General features: G+C 42.7%; 1 protein-coding gene across 1 annotated transcript; it reads right to left on the bottom strand.

The window, feature by feature from the left end:
* Positions 1-7,847: 7,847 nt before the first annotated feature.
* On the bottom strand, positions 7,848-16,916 carry ECHDC3 (enoyl-CoA hydratase domain containing 3). Its single transcript, XM_080391735.1, has 5 exons — positions 16,782-16,916; positions 16,543-16,664; positions 14,170-14,267; positions 10,941-11,141; positions 7,848-9,393 (listed from the first exon to the last, which is right to left on the bottom strand). Exons 1-5 carry the CDS (start codon positions 16,910-16,912, stop codon positions 9,064-9,066), a joined length of 882 nt encoding a protein of 293 aa, XP_080247861.1. The 5' UTR covers positions 16,913-16,916; the 3' UTR covers positions 7,848-9,063.
* Between the last annotated feature and the right edge of the window lie 3,773 nt (positions 16,917-20,689).

Below are 20,689 nucleotides of genomic sequence, written 5' to 3'. Positions count from 1 at the left end.
TGCCCTCTGCTGACAATTTGCTAATAGTGCCATCACTTTTAAAATGGGTTTTCTGTTGTGCAAGCAAGGATTTCTGAGGATCTGCAGTAAACTGAAGGAACCTCTCTCAGAGATTTTCGGTGTTTATGGCTTGATTTTTTAATGTCCTTTCTCCCTGTTATAACTTAGATGCTACATATCAATCATCCCACATCTAAGCTGTTGTGCAAGGTGTACACAGAGTGAGAGCCAATTTTCCACTGGCAAGCTTGTCTACAGAGAAAAGACAGGAAAAAAAAAAAAGAATAATTAAAAAAAAAAGAATGATCAGCCCCATTTTACATAAAGGCTGCTGAGATACTGAAAGATCTAGCTGAGCCCACAGAAAAGCAGCTCTATTACCCTGTCTGGAAGCTGTAGTCAGATGAATTTAAAGCAGAAATAAGCTACAAGTTCTGACTGCAAGGAGAATGGATCATATTGTTGGCATCTTCTTTTTTTTTTTTTTCCTTTTTTTTTCCTTTTCTTTTTTCCTTCACAAAGTTATATATTGCCTTAGCTCAACCAAAGTTGCAATTCAGGCCAGTGCTGTATGGGAGTAAGCAGGCCAAGAAGCAATGACCTCAGCACTCATGAAAACAAAAACCAAACAACAAACCCAAGGAGGGAGAGGATAAAACAGAATTAAAATTCTGCCTTCACACTAAAGACTCAAAAACAAAAAAGCAAGAAAAAGCACACTAATCTTAAAGTATTTTTAACCTAATCTAGTGAGGTCTTGAAAGAGAACGGAGACTAAGTATTCATCATGTCTATATTTATATAATCTCTTAACATTCAGAATAGAGATTTTTGTTATAGGATTAATGCCCTTAAACAACAGAGGATAAAGTTTTAATGGCATGAAGGGTACATTTTATTAAAGAGGTATAAGAAACAAAATATTTGTGTCTAGAATTAGGAGAATCACTTAATGCATTCGTTTGCTTTCTCCTTTCCCTCATGTTCTATATAAGTTTTACTAATTCTTTATTGTTTCTTTCCAGAAGCATCACTCGCTGTCTACACTGAGAATGATTTTGGGCCAGGAAGTGGAGAAGACCAGAGCAGGTATATATTACATTATCCTTAATGTTGACAGGGTAGAGTTGACAGGGAAAACATTGCTCATCTTTCCAAAAATGATTTCATCCACTGTAACTTTTATAGGAGGACAGGTCTGGAATAAAACCTGAGTCCCCTTTGGAAGACCTAAGGACTTCTCTGTCATCAGCAGCTGAGGCAGCCTGAATGCCAACATTCTCTTTATTGCAGTTAATTTGTCCTTAAAGACTCCTTCAGTGAGCAGACTACGGTTGGAGCTTCTGCTTTCTTAGACATGACCCATTACATCAAACCTCACTGGCATGTGGCTCTAATGAGCCAAATTGCAGATAGTCTAAGATCCTGCTATCCATGCCTTTTATGCCTTTCCAGGAGGTGACTTTCCTTCAGCAGAATTGGTGGTCGAGACCTATACCTATATCTGTATTAAGTCCAACAGGTTAACTTGCACTGCTATGAAAGTTAGTTTAAAGAGATGATTGTATTTTGATCTAGGCTACAGGAATGTTTCCTATTTTGAACTACTTCCACAGCATTACAAGTTTTGGTTTCGGCAGGCTGAAAACACTATTCTACCTAACGAGGGGAAATTAAATTTTCTTGTATCAAGTAGCTAGGAACAGCAGTCATGAATCAAACCCATGAATGTGGCTTAACTTTTAGCACTACAAATTCAATTTGTTATTTTATCACCTGGTTTTGTTCTCAATTTTTTCTCTATAACAAACATGATCAATAAAATATACAATAACTCTGTGATGCTCGCATTGTCGTGACTCCAGAATACAAATATTTAAAATAAGTATTAACTTTTAAAAGGCCATATAATGAATATGACTACATTTGGACACAGGGAAGTTTAACGGACAATTTCACCCTTTCAAATACACAGTGATATTAGGGGTACATTTCTACTATTTTCTTTTTATAAAAGCTATGGGTTTGACAAAAATAATTCCTAATACTGGCAACAAGCAGCCAGGAGATGGTACATCATACAAAGGAGAAATAGAAGGTTATAGCTCTGTTGTTTTTTCCCCTCCTTTGTGAGTGTAGAACAGGATGGGGATGTGTTATTCAGTGGCTAAATTCAGAATTAGTATGATCAAGGTGCAATGCCAGCGAAATCAAGACAAATTAATGCTACTCATTGCAGTATGAGATTTATCCTATAGCTTTAGGCCTTCATGAAAATTTAACTGTTTCTCTATTATCCCTGTTGCTTAGAGAAGGCAGCAAGCACTTCTGTGAGATTATTTAAACGTAGAATTATTACAAAATTTTGCAGCTACAGAGATGGATGGATTTTACATAAAATCCCTGCTCTTTGTAGCAACCCAATGTGATATTGAGCAAGATAATGGTCAGAAAGAACATTGCCAGTTCCTAATGAGAAACTGTTGATAGTAAAATTACCCCAACGTTAATCAAAAAGCCAATAAATGTCAAGCATGGGGCCTTTGATGCAGTAGCTCATAATTCCTGTTCAGAAGTCTTTGCAGTTTCTCTAGGGTATGTAATCATCCTTCATTTTCTCTGATTTTGCTTAAAACTTTGTTGCTGAAGAAGTATGAGGAGCAGGTGTTGGCATTCTGAATGCCACTGTTACAGTGCCACTGGCTCACTGTGAGACCTCAGGTAAAGCACATTTGGCCTCCATTTCCCCATCTGCAACACAGGGATGACAATACAGGAATTACCCAGAGGCAATTCTATGAAGGACACAGTGTTGCCTTCCAAATGTTCAGAAATCATGAGCTAGATGGTAAAAACTACCACACTGACTTTGGCCAATGAGTTAGTCATGCATTTCTAATGTTACCTACATCCAGCTTTTTGTGCCTTTGTAGTACAGATTTTCAAGCTCTCTCCTCCACAGCTATGGGATGTTATTTCAAACCAGCACAAAACTAATTCTTACCCAGTCTGCTCAATCCTGGGTTGGGTGGCCTTAAGAAAACATCATGAGGTTTATGAGCTTATATGAAGTCCCATCCTGTTCTTCGGCTCTGTGGAACGTGAAAGGTATAAATCCCTTGCCCATCACCCAAATCAGACAAAGGTGTCTGACTCTATCTTCAGCATACATCTCCTAATTGATGTGGTGAGGCGGATTGTTGCCTGGTCCATGAATCAGGAAAAACCTTGTTCCAACTGTTGCTCTAGCTGTTGCTGCACCCCGGCTTTTTGCTTGCCTTGTTTATGAGAACAGCCTAAAGTTACATCATAAAGTGATATGATCGTATCCCCAGATTTTGCCTATATATCTTTTCTAAAATTTCCAGGTAGAGTCTCAAAGCCATTCCTCAGGGCCACTGAGGTCAGTGGCTCGATAGTTCATTACATTCATACTGGCAATTCCTCACTTGCGTTTTCTTGACCAGTTTCTACTCCAGCTGTTCCTGTGTATAAGAATAGAAAATGCATACCTCTCTGTAATTTGCAGTGATAAGCTGCATCCTAGAGGCTGTATGCAGATGAACTCCTTCTTAGTTTACAGAGAAGGCTGTGTGTATGCCACATGCTGTCAGGGCCACTTGAAACTAGGCTAATTACCTGGCAGATATCGCTGCAGAGCAGATTCTTTAATAAAAATGGATATGACAAGGGATAGACTCTTTGCTATTCTGGGACAAACTCTCCTCAGGCAGTAGATAGCCACAGTGGTAAGGCTCCCAATCTATCATTTGGTTTGCTGTTTCTTGGCTGTAGAACTTAATTAACAATACTGGAACCAGTCTGTTTCTCAGAAATGGCCAGTAAATCCATTAAACTAAACAATAAAGGCTGATGTGAGCAAAAATAAAAATCCCATACAAGTCAGAAAAAAAATTATATTGCTTTGTCAATCTACAGGGGCCAGTGCAGGAATGTTCTAAAACCTTTTGAAGCTTTTCTGTCTAGTGGTTCAAACAAGAGGGAAATGTTCCTGTGGATGTCATCATTTTTGGAACAGACAATTACTAAGTACATAATTACTTCATTGCATGAAGTAGTACAAATGAATACCGTGAAAACTGAGTTAAAACATACCTACAAATATTTTTTCTCCTTACGACCTGAAAGGACAACAGAAACATTTAACACACCTGTGAATTAGACTGAAAAAGACCATGAGCCTAGAAAAGCAGTGTTCTTAAGGATCTGAACTCAGTCATCCACAGCACTGTGTTTCCTCAGCTTCCATGGATTTGAACTGTGAAGGAGCTCAAGGCAGTGTGGTGTTTGGTCTTTTACAGGGAAAGCCAAATGTGGATAACTGGCTAGCTGAAAAGGGTCACATAGACATAGTCCAGCTGGCTGGACAAAAATGCACATCGCTCTCAGCTTATCTGAAGTAAAGCAAAAATATAACAGGAAGATTGCAGTGGGAAAAGAATGTTGCAGGTGGGAACAGATAACTACAGAAGAGAAACTAGGGGCAGGCTTGGTATTTAGGCAACTAACCAATAATGAGCTTAACTTTTGTAATATGTATGAGCTAATTATAACAAGGCATAAAAGGCAACTGTAAGAGACAATAAACGAAGTCTGCTGATCACTCATATTGAGTGACTGTGTCTTCCCTCCGTCGCGACAGCCAAAGGTAAGGTAACACTCCTTCCCTGTGCCTATCATATAAACAACCGGAACATAATTTTTGATAGTTAACTTCCCATCACCGTTTTGTCTTGCTAAAGTATGCCTGTTCTTAACTTTACATAGCACTTCCATTAACGTCAGCCTGCTCATAGCGAAAAAGGCCAAGGATACCTGTATGTCTTTGTAATACCGCTGTCTTACAAGGCCATTTGAATTCAATGTATCCACGTGAAGGAATAAGATGACCAGAATTTGATTCCATTGCAGTATAACAATTTAAAATGCAGTTATTATTCTTTTAAAATGCAGACCTTTTTCCTTCAGAAATTATAACCAGGAGTTAATAATACTGCCAAAGCCCATCTTGTATAGGTGGCAATCAACTGCAGAAGGTGAATTTCTAAATATTGGAAAGAATATCCTCATCTAAATTATCACTCATGTTTTAAGATGGCCAGTGAAACCATTTTATTACTGCAGTTAGTTGGAAAGATTGCAAAAATAAGGTAATGTACTTATTCTAAAAGCCTGGAACAAAAGAGCCAGTAGAGATTTGCTGAGTAGTTGCAAGATAGCCATTAAGTATAAATATTTTTAAAAACAATTTACTCTTTCCTAATGCTTTTAGAGCAGCATGTGGGAACCGAGTCTAAGTGCAGCAATTTACTGCATTAAAAAGGACATGATGAAGGTTATTGGGCTCCAATTTAACCCTTCTATCTCTTAAATGCTGATAACAGTTCCTAACCTAAATACGCTATGTGAGTTTATGTAAAACTTACCCATTTTCCTCATGGGAACATTTTTAAAACAGCTATTCCCAATGATCCACATTTTTCACATTCCTGTAGAAACAAACTAGTTTAATGGTAAATTCAAGTTTCAAGTTTTAATTCATCAATTTAAAAATAGCAGCAGAACTGGAAATTGCTTTCTTTTCATTCTGAATATGCTTTGTAGATGGAAAAGAGAACTGCTGTGTGGGGCTGGATACGTATAAATGATAGGAGAATTTATATTACTGAATGAAAATGTGTAGGCCAGTCAGAAAGAGAAGAGGCTGATTTTTACCCCAAACTATTCAGGTCTTGTTCCACTATAAGGAATAACAGAACTTAGTACCGCTACTCAGGAAGCAAAATGTCATCCAACGCCTGGACCCCAGCAGCACACCTGACAGAGTGCAGCCCATTGCTGCTGTGTGGAAGGCAGGTTGATTGAACCCTGAGACCACTTCTCGTAACAGGGGGACAGCAACAAGGCTGACACCACCACCAATGGCCTTTGCTTGGTGGCTCTCATGCTTAGGTCATTCTGAATTAGACCTGCATCAACTGCATTGCATAGCACTTGCCCTGGGCTTCCTCTAGCTCTATGAAGGTGCTGCTTCATGGCCCAAAGGCCCAAAGACGGAAGTGTTGACTTTTTGCTGTGGCAGTTTTTCAGTTCAAAGTGCCCAAAATAAAGGCAGGCCTGCCGGCAGGGCAATTTTTAGCATAATGCTAAGGATGCTCAGGAGTGTTAGGCAAGGCCTCTGGGTGTGGTATCAGGGCACTGTGAAGGGTTGAGCGAGCCAAAACTCATGTGGACTCATCCCTACTGCCTAGGAGTAATCAGTCCCTGGAGAGAACTGTGCCAGGACTTTCCTAGGTATCTGATTCACTCCAGAGTAGAACTAAGGAATGAACTAACATTCATACAAGACAGGGAACCAAGGACACAGGAGCAAACATGCCTTAAAACAATCCTTGATTCATGATACTTCCATATTTGGAGTTTTAGCAGCTGTAGGTAGGACTCATCTGATCTAACTTAAGACATCTAAGTCTGAGCTAAGTACTTTGGGCTACTTTTACTGTCAACAAATAAAAAAAGGCCCATCCATATAGTGATTCACCTGGTCTTTCTAAGATGCCTGTTTAAGGATAAAGCAGATGAGCCTACACAATTTGGCTAGGTGGAACTGTAGAAAAAATGTCTTTGCTGAGACACCATCCCATGATCAACATCGATTGATACCGAGGCTCATATATATTACTTGGCATCATCATCAATAATACATGCTCAGCAGATTTGCAGATGATGAGAAACCGGGGGAATGGCTGACACACCAAATGGCCTGGCTTCAATCCAGAAGAATAATCTAAGGAGAAACGCAAGTTTCTGCACCTGGGGAAGAACAACCCCAAGCACCAGTACAGGCCAGGTGCTGCCTGGCAGGGCAGCAGTCCTGCTGAAACTGGCCTTACGGTGGATGCCCAACGGGACATGAGCCAACAGTGCACTCTCATCACAAATAAGACAAAATGCATACATACTGAGCGATACTGACTGGCTGAAACGGGCCAGCAGATACAGGGAATATTTTGTTCTCCTCAGCTCAGCACTCGTGAGGTTCTATTTGGAATACAGTCCGGTTGTGGCACAACCAGTACAAAAAGGATGTGGAGAAACTGCAATTGGTCCACTGGAGGGCTACCAAGCTGGTTAGAGAACATGACCTACAAAGAAAGTGGAGGAAGCTGAACGTGTTCAGTCTGGCACAGAAGAATCTATGCATGGTCTAACTGCAGCCTGTGACTGCTTGAAGAGAGTTACAAAGATAATGGAACTGAAATTTTCTCCATGTCAGATAATGTGACAAGGGGTACTGGCCAAAAAAATGCTGCTTCGAGGCTCAGACTGGACTTTAAGAAAAAATATTTCACCGGAAGGTTTGCAAAGTGCTATAACAGATTACCCAGAAGAACAGCTGAATCCATGTTGTTGGAGGTTGTCAAGACCGTAAATCCATGGCTGAACTGCTGCAGTGTCAGTAAAAGCCCAGCTTTAAGTGCAAGGATGGGCTTTCCAATGAACACATCTAAAATGATGTGATAAACGGAAGACATACAGCCTGAAAATTACACCTGGGTCAAAACACTGCCAGGTGAAAATGTCTGCTGACAGTCACAGGCAGTGGCTTTCACAGTGTGCCCTTTGTGAAACTAAACACTCCCAAGCCATGCTTGGCCTCACCGGAGTCAACAGCAAAGTTCTCCAGAGCTGGGACAAGTGCTTGAACTGATGGAAAACCAGGATGTGCTTGTTGCGACCCAAAGGGAGCTGTTCCCTCCCCTTGGGACTAATGACCAAGTTCACGATCCCCTTGGACTGAATTAAGGTGAAATGACACCAGCCAACCAATTTTATGATTTATTAACACACAATAGAAGGCATGTGGGTAGATACAGTAACTCAATGGCAATTACTTAATTGAATAACTTAATTGGATAAGCAAGTTCCATGCCGCAAGTTTCTAAGAAGAAAGAGAGGAGGAGAGGGAGAGAGAGCTAGAAAAAGAGGAGAGAGATAAAAGAAAGAAATATCACCACCTGTGGATCCAGCTGCGTCCTGTTGGTCCTCTTCACTCTGGCTATCTTGGTGGTGGGTGTCCCACCCAAGCGGCTGACGGTACCATTTTTATACAGGCCAAGTCCCAAAATCTCCACCCGGTTCCAAGAAACTTGATGCATATGCATGGTGGGTGTGATGCTAGGTGAGAGTAGGTACGGCCTGGTTCCACACAGGCTCAGTGGATCTTGGGCGGTCACAGAGGGACTATTTTGGGGTTACCTCATATGATTTTGGGGTGACACCAGACCAGACCCTTCCCAAGGCTGATGACTTAGTACCCTTGCACGTGTGCAGTTAGCTGTTTACAGGCACCAAAACCATGGGATGCAAGGGTGGAAAAAATACCACCTCAGTCCTGCCTCTACAGGGCTGGAAACCACTGTCTCATTCTTTCTTGTGGTTATAACACCTGCTATGCACCCGAGTCAGCAAAGCTGGCACCTTTTGTACCAAGAAATGTTTAAGGCAAAATGTCCGTCTGCCACAGTGCTGAGAGAGACAAACATATAGTTAATAAGCAGATATAATCATATGGAGCAACAGACTACTGTTCCAGGCTTTTGTCTGTAACATCTAAACAGGATTGGAATCCATTATGATATATGTTCTACCATCACCTCTGGAACGTGTCCAAGCCCTTTAATTCTCTACTACTACTACTACAAAATGGAAATTCTCACCCAGAACTATGGGGACAGGTACTGAACAATGTGATCTAAGCTCTCTCAAAGTTCCTGCAATTCCCTAAATAACCTGGGACATATTAAACTGATTTTTGCAGCACAGAATTCCTTCTAAAACCATAGATTAAATTCATTGCTGAAAAAAAACATTTTGTTTGATTTTTTCTTAAGATTTATTATATACTTAGAATAAATTTGTTGTGTGTTTGGCATATGTAAGAAGAGAAATCTAACTTTCAGTAAGAACAAAAATATAGTTCCCAAAGGCAACTGCATGAAGAATCACAAAGCACAGCTAAGGTTAGCTTAGAAACAAAATTCATTTCTTCTTATCCTGAGAGTGTGACCAGATGGGCTTACGTTTCTGAATAAAGGCTTCAATACCTTCCTGCCCATCTCTCAGAGTCAAATTGTCCATCATGACCTGAGTAGTCATTTTGTAAGCAGTATCAAGGTCCTGTGCCATCTGTCTGTAGAAGGTGGCTTTCCCCAGTGCCAGGACAGATTTGCTGCTTTCACATATCTTGCGAGAAATTTTCATGGTCTCTTCTTCCAGCCTGTCTTCAGGTACCACCTTGCTGACAAGCCCGTGCATTAATGCTTCTTGGGCAGAAAGAGGTTCACCCGTGAAAAGCATCTCTAGTGCCACCTGAACAAGAAAAAGTATTGTATTAAGTCAATTCATCCACCTTATTGCTTTGGTTTGTCTGGGGAATTTCAGCCTCCTCCTTCAAGTGCAAGTTACTCTTTTGATAAATGTAAGTTTTAAATCTTCTGGCCTCTTAAACTGTCAAGGAAGCATTAAAGAGAGGGACTGGGTCGAAAGCTGACCTTTTTTCAAACCTGCCCACTGACTCCAGCTGTCCTAGGCTGACGCCCCTGGGATTCCTTTCAAAAGCTCACAGTCTCTAGTGACTGCAGGAGGAATTAAGAGAGAGATGGATCATCCACGATGTCAAATGACTGAACTTGGTATTTTAAGCTGGGCATATAATAATAAATAAAGACTTTTTACATAAATGTGTAGTTTTTGAAAATACCTGCATTAGTTTTACATTTAGTAGGGTGTTTTTAAGTATGTCCTTCTTATAGCCACAGCTATTTCAGTCCTCTGCTGTTCCCAGCATCTTGTACTTGAGGTTTCATATTAAGAAGTCCCCCAAATAGTCAGTGACTATTCAATGCTATGTATCAATAACAGTTTTTTTCCATGACTCCTAATGCAATTGACCAATGCCCTGAATTGTAAGAGCTGATTATCTTCACTAGTGTCTTTGCTCTGGTAGCTACAAACAACGGTAACATTTCATTTTATAAAAGGTAAAACCAGTAATCATGAGAACTGTAGGGAATGTTCTTGCTACTTTGAAAAGTGGCAGAGAAAAGTATATCCCACACATTTTCAAAAGGTGATCACAACCCCCAGAAATACTAATTCAGAAACAGTTCTAACTGTATACTATAGCAGACTTGGGGAAAAAAAACCCCACAGACAAGCTAGATTTGAACAAGATGGCCTTACAGATGGGAAGTTTAAAGCTGAAGCTCTTATCCAGCAATTGGACTTGTGCAGTTAAGACACTGCATCTCAGCAAAGCCCTGCTGGGCTTGAAGAGTCTGTCTGCATGAACCCAACTGGATCAGAACTTAAAATTTCTTTTCTCAGTTATGGAAGCTTTACAGATCATACTATTGTTTATGCAGTGAGACCTGTAGTCATAATCAATAGAAAATAAAGCAGGAAGAAAGTATAGGAGGGTTTTAGATGCTGTTTAAAGCATCTTGATGTACACCCAGGCGGGTCATGCTGGCTGTGAAACGTCACTGCCTGGCAAGAATTGATACCTCAGTGAGACTGATATCCTGAGCTTGCAGGGGTTTCCTCATTAGGGGAGAACATCATTGGCTAAAGCACAGAGCTGTCTGTTGGAAAGGAAAGGGATTGCTGAGCTGGTGTGCTGCTGGTATGAGTTCCTGCTGGTTGAAACTGCATCAACAGAAAGCTGCTTTCCCTAAACAGAGTTCATCCCTTTATTATTTTTTCCCAGTCCAAAGAATTATGAAGGTGTCTTTTGCAATGAAGTATTTTGCACGTTGTATTGCAGCAACATAAAGTTTAGGCAATGGAACTAAAACTCCTAACATGGGAACCTACTTCTTACAAAATTACAAAGAGCAGCTGGGAAGGAAGCCTACCTTTCTGGGAAGAGATCGTCCCAAGGCTACAGCTGGTGTGGAGCAAAACAGTCCAATGTTTACTCCAGGAGTAGCAAATTGAGATTTCTCACTTGCCACTGCGATGTCACAGCTTGCCACAAGCTGACAGCCTGCTGCTGTAGCCAAGCCATTTACTTTGGCAATCACTGGTACTGGAAGTTTCTGGATTAAAGTCATAACCTGCATACACAAAAGAAAGCAGTCAGTTAGCCTCTGAAATTTAAGCGGTAGCTGTTCTAAAACTTGCAATTGCTTCATGCACCTCATGTGCATTTTTCAGCTTTATTAATTGGAGTTTAGTAAAAGAAGCAAACTCTCTGCAAAACCTGTTCTAATGCACAAGACCACTGCCATCCCACGATACGCCCAGTTGTGTTTATGTAGCATGAGTTGGTCTTGCTAACTCCAGTGGAAATAGAAAACACAAGAATGAAAGGCAGAAACGCTTGTTATCCGATCTGCATGGAGCTTGGGGTCTCTGCACTGCAGCCTGTCTTGCTGGTTTCTGCATGATCTCAAGACTGGGTTAATTTCCCCCAAACACAAGCGCTGAATGTTTTTCTAGGCTTACTCTGCATTCCAGGGAGAGACTTACTTGCCAGGAAACAATTTTTCCTGTTTGTATTACACACAAGATGGGAAAACACGCTCATTCTCTCTCTCTCTCTCTCCCTGATAACTCTTGAAGGTTGGACATCCAACTTCAGATAGCTGAAATTAAGAAAGATTAATTTGTCCTAACATTTCTAATGCAGGTTGTCCTTCCATACAATCAGAATAAATGAACTCACCTAATTTTAATGCCTGAAGATACAGAATGCTAGTTAAATGACTGCAGTCATTATGTAGACCAAAAAAAATAATATTTCATGTTAGCACGGTGTAGCAAGGTAACATTTTTTCATTTGCTACTTCAATTTCTCCAGTAGATGATGCCTAGCAAATTTTACATTGCTTAGGTAAAATTACCTACATTCAGTTTTGAATTTGGTCAGTCTTTGTATCCATTCTTCTTTCTATCTTTCCTTAAAAACAAATTTTCAGTGGGTCTTGAGAAGCAGACAACAAAAGCGTAACAATATAGCATGTATGCAGACAAACAATTACAGAGTACTCATGTGGCTATAAAAATTCAAAGTCAGCTGCTTCTCTGAAAAAACCCACCCCTGGTACTTATGGTTCTGTATTTGAAAAACCTCTGGAGAAGTGATATTCTCAGCTGTCTCAATCTTGTATGTGGCAAGTACTTAGTTCTTGGATACTGCATTATAGTATTGCTAACACTGCCATATGCATGGGGCAACAGAGGTGTAGCAGTTGAGATGATCTGCTTAGGACTAACAGTCATAGACAGATGTAGAATACAAGGTTCCTGAAAAGTAGTCCAACACTCTGGACCCCCTAGTCCACAACACTGTAGGCATGTCATTTAGGGTAAGATCTGTCCTACTTAAGTATTGAAATTTAGGAAGATACAATCCCATTTTGGAAGCCCTCAAAAGCACCTTTTTCTCTCTATTGACCCCAAAAAAGCAAAAATCAATTATTCTACCCAACAGCTAAAACTAAAAGTTAGATATTAGTTAGAATCCTAAATAAAGCCTAAATTACTACCTTTATTTATGTTTGCCTGTAAAGTGCCATTGTTATTTAACAGTAAGACAACAGTGAATTATGATTTATGAGAAACCTAAATCCATTTAGGATACTCAGGTAGAAAGTTTAAAGCACTTATCACTACCACGAACATCAGAAAAAGGATCACTTCAAGTGTCCTTTCATCTCTCATATTTAATTTCTTCCTGAACTCGCTTTGCCAGTTTCACAGAAGCATTTAGGGTGGCAGTGACCTCTTGAGATCATGAGTCCAACCCTCCTACTCAAGCAAGCTTCGGTACAGCAGGTTGTCCAGGACGGTCTCCAACTGGATTTTGAATATCTCCCTATCTCTGAATTTCATGGTCTTAGGAATATTCATCTGAAATTGATACACCATTTATTATTTATCATAATGGTCCCTTACTAAACTTACTACTCAGTAGCGCACCATACTCACAAAGAAAGCTAGGCTTGTTTTTAACTCTAAATGCTGACATTTTTGGCTATTTCTCTTTACTAACCAAGGTTAAGCTTGCTATACTATTAATTAATCCTGAACATAGGTACAGTGCTAGATACACATACAGGACAATGTAAACTCTTATGGTCCTTAAAGTGAGGAGTTTACCAGCTCTTGATTTCATGCCATATGGAATAAGTTTCACATTTTTTTCTGCCTAATCTTTCCTGTTCTGTGACTTGGAAGCTGCATGGTTCAGTTTTCCACTGACAACATACTGGTATTCTGCCCTGCAACTGAAAAATTGATGTTAAGCTACTGGCGGCTAAACTATTGGACCTTGGCTCCTTTCTGATGAAGGGACTAACCTGTCATTCAGTCATATTTGTACTTACTTCTTTGTGATCAACATACCAAGATGAAATCCCCGCAAAGCTGCCAGGAGAATTTCTTCGTATTACACTGAAGGCCCTTCAGCTGTAACTTTCACACAGGGTTTTTACAGCATTTACTAAATATGTGCTTGACAATGTGTATAAGATCATTATTACGGGGGGAACTAGAACAAAAGGTTTCAAATTACTTCCTGTGGTCACACTGAGCATGATTAGGGGTCAGATTCTACTGCTGTTACAATCAAATCGGGGTTTGACATTCCCTGCAAAGGCTCCAGGATTCACTTTAACTTCCTGACAAGTTTTTGTCTGGTTGGCTGACTGGGCAACCAGTGAGTCAGACCTTATTTTCACGTTGTTTACTTGATGTTTAAGATGGTCTTGAGTTACCAGCTAGAACATTTGATCACAAGTGATTTGAAAATGGTTATCCCTGGACTTCTAGGAAAGACACTGCCCAAACAGCTGCAAGGAACACTGGCTAAACTAAGGAACGTGCCATGACTGTACCTATCATAGGAGACATGCACATTGGCATTCTAGCCCTTCTACTAGCATGTGGAGAAAACCACGGAAAATATAATTTCACCAGGATCAGGTATTAAAATGACAGAGTGGCAAAAAGCAAGGAATGGGGAGCAACAGCATGTGCTTTAGATAGCAAGATGAGCAATGCTGTCCCTCCTTAAACCAGTATCATTGCTTGCCTTCAATACCAGGCAAAAGGGGGTGGCACATAAGAACATCTGCTTACCTCTGCACATATTTCAAATACTTGAGAATGATGCTTCACATCATCTTCACTTGACAGTTCCTTTAAATCATGGCCGGAACAAAACACATGTCCTTCAGCTGCAAAGAATTTCAGGAAGTCAGTCTGAATTAATCGAGAAACCAGGGGTAGCAGCATACCAATGCCCCCCTAAAGGTATGTCAATGAGATGTCAATGGTCAGAAAGCAGCTTGGGGAGGGAGTTTTACAGAGTTCCAAAATACTGCCTTCTGGGTTTTATAACAACTTTAAATCGCCATAACGCAACATTTAACCGCAATAACAGCCATAAACATTTTTAAAGGCCTAGTTTTACTTGTATTCCAAGTTACTTCTGCTAAAAATAAGGCACTTCACACCTCTGAGCCCCGTTTCTGTAAGGATACTGTTCTAAACAGCTCCTTGGTACAATGTAAACTGGGCAGCTGGAGCAAGGGTGGAGTGCTCTGATCTCAGATTAATAAATACAGTTAGTCCCCATTTATTGTACCCAGCATTAATGATTAACTTTTACTAAATAAGCATGAAGATTTTTGTGTCACGGCGTTCAAGGCCACGTGGAAAGAAAAAAAAAAAAAAAAGTTGTTCTGCTAGAGCAGAACCAAAAGGGTTGTTGGGGTATCTTTTCTTCCACTGCTAAAACTGTCATCTAGTGAACCCCAAAAAGCATGTCCAGTGTTTGGGCAGCAAAAAGCAGGTTTCTGTGGACCGAAGCTTTAGATTTGCTTGCCTCCAGTGGCAGCTAAAATCAAAACACCCTTCACAGGTTTGCTATCTTTACAACAGTTTTCCTTTGTCATGAGGATATCTGCCATATGAATAAACTAATTTGATGCTTTTGAATCCTTCAGAACTTCTCAGGTATTTGTATGGATGTGAGATTTCCAGCTACAACTATGCAGACACAACCTTACCTATGCATTTGTTTCTTACGGATCATATTATTGTGACACAGTCTATCCAGAAATAACCACACAATTAACATCAGTCAGCTCATGGGATCAGCAATATGTACCTGGAAACTAATCACTTCTGCATTTGTGCGTCACTGAAGAAGAAAACACTACAAAGTCTGTGTTAAAGACTCAAAGCATTCCCTGAAAAGTCTTTTATTATCTTGAGATTTCTTCATTTGCATTCCATTCAGCAAGGGAATTAAAAATCAACAGGAACGTGCAATTTCTTTCTAAGTAGAAAACCTGAACAAATTAAATTGTGCTTGTGAACTCCCAGACTAGGCTACTCCCAAAGAAGAACCTGAAGTGTTTCACAAAATGTGTAACTGCTCTTTGAAACATTGAATAGGTATATTTAAACTCACCCCTGTGAAGTTAGCTTACTTCCTCCCTCCTGTGTCTGTGCACTAACACACAGTGTTTTCCTCTGTACAGGAAACAGCAACATCCTAAATTAATAAACCTATTTCTCCAAGATGTTTGAGAGGGTGGCAGGGAAAGATTATCTTAAAATTGCAAAGTGAAAAAAGGTGGCTTAAGAACAGCTCAGGCTCAAGTTTCACTATCTTTAATAACTCTGCAGGTTAATATCTAAATGGAAGAAAACTGTACTAGGCTGTGAGAGACAGTCTTTTACAACTGTAGGTTATGGGTGACTGCAGTATCAATATTATGGTTTCTCCTGCATTGGAGAGTTTTTTGAAAACATTTTTGACAAACCAGTGGCAAAGATACGAGGCTGATCCTGGCTTACAGCAGAGGAACAGAGCACATAATTTGAATAAACCTTGTGAACCCTGTTTGCTACCATCAATACCTGCCACCAAAGGCAACAAGTGTCATACGAGATCAGCATGTCCCAGCACAAAACCCCCTATTTGGGAATGTTAGTTTTTTAGTTTGACGACCTAGCTTTTATTCTGTTTAAAGTATTATTTACATATAGTTTTAAACCCAAATCTACCAAACATTTTTACAAAAGGAAAAAGCTCATCAACTCTGAAAACACATTGTTTGTGTGTAAACTGGCTGAAATACTGACACGTTGGAACGTGTTTCTACAGTGTTTCTTCTTAGACACGTTAACTATCAACAAATATATAATAAAAACCAAGTTAATGTGGTGTTCAAGAATAAGGAATTAAGTATGTGAGGGTGGAAACTGGGATGAATATAGAAGGACAGGATGAATATAGAAGAACAAGGACTGAAGGGCGAAGGCACCGGCAGGATACACTGCCTGTTCCTGGGCTGCTGCACGGACAGCAACACGCAAGTACCTTCCGTCCCGTTTTCTGCAATTCTGTGAGCGATTTCGGTTTGAACTCTCAACTATCCCGTTTCTGCCCCCTCCCTCTCTCTCCGCTTCTCTCCCGCCGGCCTGAAATGGCGGCAGTACCTGAAATGATGATAACTCGGAGGTCTCTGCCCTTGGCGTCGTGCAGCAGGTCCTCCCTGAGGGACTGCAGCATGGCGAGGGACAGGGCGTTTCTCTTCCGCGGGTTGTTCAAGACAATGTGTCTGCAGAAGCCGTTAAACACAGCAGGGTTACTACAAAGTGTAACGCTGACCAGAGCCGGAGGGCCCGGCCCGCAGCAGTGCCTCCCCCGGCCCGGCCCGGCCCGGCCGCCGCCTCACCGGACGCCCTCCGCCTGCCGCCGGACCGTCAGCTTCTCCGGCGGGGGGGGCAGCCCGGCTCCCGCGGCCGCGGCGCCGCTGAAGGCAGCAGCCATGGGCCTCCGCAGTCGCCACAGCCGGGTGGCGGCCATGGCTGCGGGGAGCGCCTCGCTACCGACCCCGAGGGCGGGCACCTCCTACCGACCCCGAGGGCGGCCCGCCCGCCCGGCGCGGGGACGGCCCCTGTCGGCTGCCGGGGCGGCGAGTGCTGCCGGGTCCGGGACGGAGCGGCGAGGCTGCCCGCGTTTCCCCGCCGTGGGGGCTGTAGCACTAATGAGGCCGCCCGGGACCTCCTGCTCTGGAAGGGTGGGAAGGGGGCGGTCAGTCATGCGGGTGCTAGGAAGTGTCGGAGGCCTGCTAGGGAACGGTGACTTGTGCTGTAATGTCGCCAGATTCCACGGAGCGGTCGCATCGGTGACCACGGGGTGGAGGTGAGGGCTGCGCTGAGAAAACTTGTTGGTGTCACTAAGCTGGGATTTATCCTCAGCAGAGAGGACAGCTGTGTCATGCAGAGAGAACAAGATCACTCGGGGGCTGATGGTAACTCGCTGGGATGAAATTCCGTACTATAGGCTCTGGGGTCTGCCGTGGTGTAACCCCGCCGGTAACCAAGCACCGCTACTCGCCCGCTCCCCCTCACCCGGCGATGGGAAGGGCAGCCAGGAGTGTAAACACGAGGACTGAGAGAAGAACAATGTAATAATTGACCGTTCCCTCAGCTCACAAAGCAGGTAGCCCAAGACCTGCTGCTGCTGCAGCAGGTCCCTGGTGGCCAAGGGCCAGTGAGGGCTAGGAACGGAACTCCTGCCTGGTGCCTTCCCTGCAGGAGCAGAGGCCAGACTTTCCCATCTGCGGGCAAGTACCTCCGGTGGAGCTGGGGCAGCCATGTGAGTGACACAACAAAACTTGGGCTATCTGCTTTCTGAGTTGACAAAACAGATCCCTCACTTTTGTGTGCCCCCTGAGCACAAATGCACATTGGAAACATCCAGACACTGCTCCTGAAAAGAAGGTGTCAGGAAGGAATTCTCTTGCTGGTTCTCACCCTGTCCTGGAAGCCATGGAAGTCACACAAGAAAACTTGGGCTACCTGCTTGCTGAGCCAAGAAAATGGTCCCCTCACTTTCTCACTCTACTGGAAACCCAAATGCACTTTGGAAATGTCCAGTCACTGCTCCCGCAGAGAAAATGCCAAGAAGGAATTTTCTTGCTGGCACTCACCTTGCCGTGGTTCCCATGGAAGTGACTCAACAAAACTTGGGCTATCTGCTTTCAGAGCCAATGAAATAGTCCCCTAAATTTTGAATTCTACTCAAACCCAAACACATGTTGGAAATGTTCAACCAGTGCTTCCCTGGAGAAGGTGCCTAGAAGGAATTCTGTTGCTGCTTCTAGCCTTGCCTTTGTACCCATGGTAGTGACTCAACAAAAATTGAGCTATCTACTTTCTCAACCAAGAAAACCAGCACCCCATATTTTTGCACTCTCCCAGAGCCCAAATGCACATTGGAAATGTCCAGCCATTGCTCCCCCAGAATAGGTGCCAGGAAGGAATTTTCCTTCCTGACACCTTCTCTTTAGGAGGTACTCTTCAGAATATTCTTCAGAAGAGGATTTGGCAGTTCCTGCACTGGAGGAGGGTACGGGGAGGTCCTGTGCCCTCCAAGAGCAGCAGTGACAATGAGGGAGGTGAGCTCCAGCCACAGGGCCAGGAGGAGCTGTAGCATGTGGCTGCCATTGGCAACTTGGCCCCAGGGCAGCCGTGGGTGAAGGAGCTCAACACCAACCGCTGCGACAAGGATGACAGGTAATGGAGCACCAGCAGATGGGTGTTTTTTGGGAAACCTCTGGGCTGTGTTCCTCCCCTGGGGCTTTGTGCTTGTGGCTGTTCTCAAGAGAGGTAAATCTGGCAAGGGCAGATAATAACAGGCTGTTACCTTGCTGTCAGCTGTGCTTACAACTGGTTGTGCTTTCTGTCTTTGCAGGCACAGTCCCACAGCACAGCCTGTGGACCCCAGGGAGCAGAAAAACAAGGGAGAAGCTGCTCCAGGCTGTGCAAAAGGGGTGCCAACATCCAGTGCTGTCTATGGGGCAGGAGCTGCTGGGGTTACACGGTGTACACCTGCTCTGGGGAGAGCAGGTAAGACTCTCCAGTGCAGAGGAGGTGATGGGGAAAAGACCTGTCACCTGCCCTTCTGATGGGGTGCCCTGGAGAGAGGATGTTTGGAAATGATGATGTGGTGTTGCTCATGATGCAGGAAAAAATCACACTGCCAGCATTGTCCCTGGGAAGCAGAATTCTTAGGACACTGATTCCCTTTTGGCTAGTTTCTGATCAGTTTGAGGGATCTCCCTGGCATGTGGAAAAGGTGTGTGCGCTAGAGGAAGTGAATTTCCAAGCAGGAAAATCGATGCATTTTGAATCCATGTTTTGATACGTCGCTTGAATTTCATGGGTTTGGGGTGTGTTTTTGTGCTAACATTGTCTCTGGAAGCATGATGGTTCGGAAAGCACTCCAGGCACCAAGGAGTTGTATTAGCTCACTCTGGTTCCAAAAATATGTGGTTTTAATGCAGATGAGCCTGCAGTATAATTGGAGCCTGCCATCCGCAAGTCCCCCGCAGCTGAAGAAGCCATCAAGGAGAGCAAAAGCTCTGGGGGGAGGTAAGTAAACCCAAAGATTTTTAACTGAGAGTCTTCGTTATAGGATTAACTTGCATGTGAATGCCAAATAAGACTTTTCCATGAATAACATCTAATGCAGAGATGTTGAAAATTCTTTTATCAAAATCTGATGTCAAGTTGGTGACAGTCCTCTTCTGCTTTTATGTTATGCTGTCACTATCTCCTGTTTTGAGTGGATTCTAAGTTTTGTCAATTTCTATTCTTCAGCTTCAAACAGGCAGAAAACGGCACAGCCCAAATGCCAACAGCAGGATCTGAGTCATCCTTTTCCCACCTGAGTTCTGGAAGTCATTGGACACTAGAAAGTGTTTATGTGGAGATGTCAGGGAGCATATGAGCAATGGCTTCAAGTGCAAGAAAAGGTCAAAGAGGACATCACTGAGACGTGAGAAACAAAAAGCACTTTGTCTAAGCAACTGAGCAAAGCCAAAATGAAAGCTGACAAGCTGGAAAACAAAGTGGACCAACTGAAAAAAGACCTCTGAGCAAAGACATTAGCTTTAGACATCTCAGAAAGAAATTTATGTTGGGCTCAGAGGCTGGCAGAGGAGTGGCATACTCTCTACCTTGAGGAAACTGAGGACCAAGAAGATGCCATCAAGAAGGCAGAAGGGCTGCAGAAACAACTGGTCCAGCTCCAGCTCTGTCACCATCTGGGAGACATGCAGAAGACGACTGCCCGAGAATGGATGGTAAGTGATGCCTTTACAAGTGAGGTGACAAAGAAAAAAAAGATGTGAGGTGAGCACTGATCAGGAATGATGTAAAGAAGTGCACTTCTCAAGGCTATCTGACACTCCTAAAAATCCACAAGTATAAGGTATGTGTGTGGGAGTCCATCAGTCAAGTTGGTTCTGCTTGGTCCTGGTTTTGTTGGAATTACGGAAAGTTCTGGCAAGCCTTGAGATGAGCTTATAGACACGTGTACATACAAATGCTTAGGCATGCCCTGGTTTTTGTTTGCATAGCACAAGAATAGCGTAAAGGATATGCATGGAGTTGGCTTTAGAAAGCCTTGCCTCTGATCACTGGGGAAAGGGCTGCAGTCCAGCTATGGCTCTTGCATTGGCATCTGATGGGATTTGGGCAAACGAGCAAAACCCCACAAAGGCACAGCCTCAGCATCTTCTGAGAGTAATGTGCTGAGAAACAGAAATCTTAATTAAGAGATGATGTCTCTTTA

This window comes from Falco punctatus (genome assembly GCF_963210335.1).
Source record: "Falco punctatus genome assembly, chromosome: 6".
NCBI lineage: Eukaryota > Metazoa > Chordata > Aves > Falconiformes > Falconidae > Falco > Falco punctatus.
Note: the sequence above shows the minus strand (reverse complement) of the source record. Positions and strands in the feature narration are given on the sequence as shown.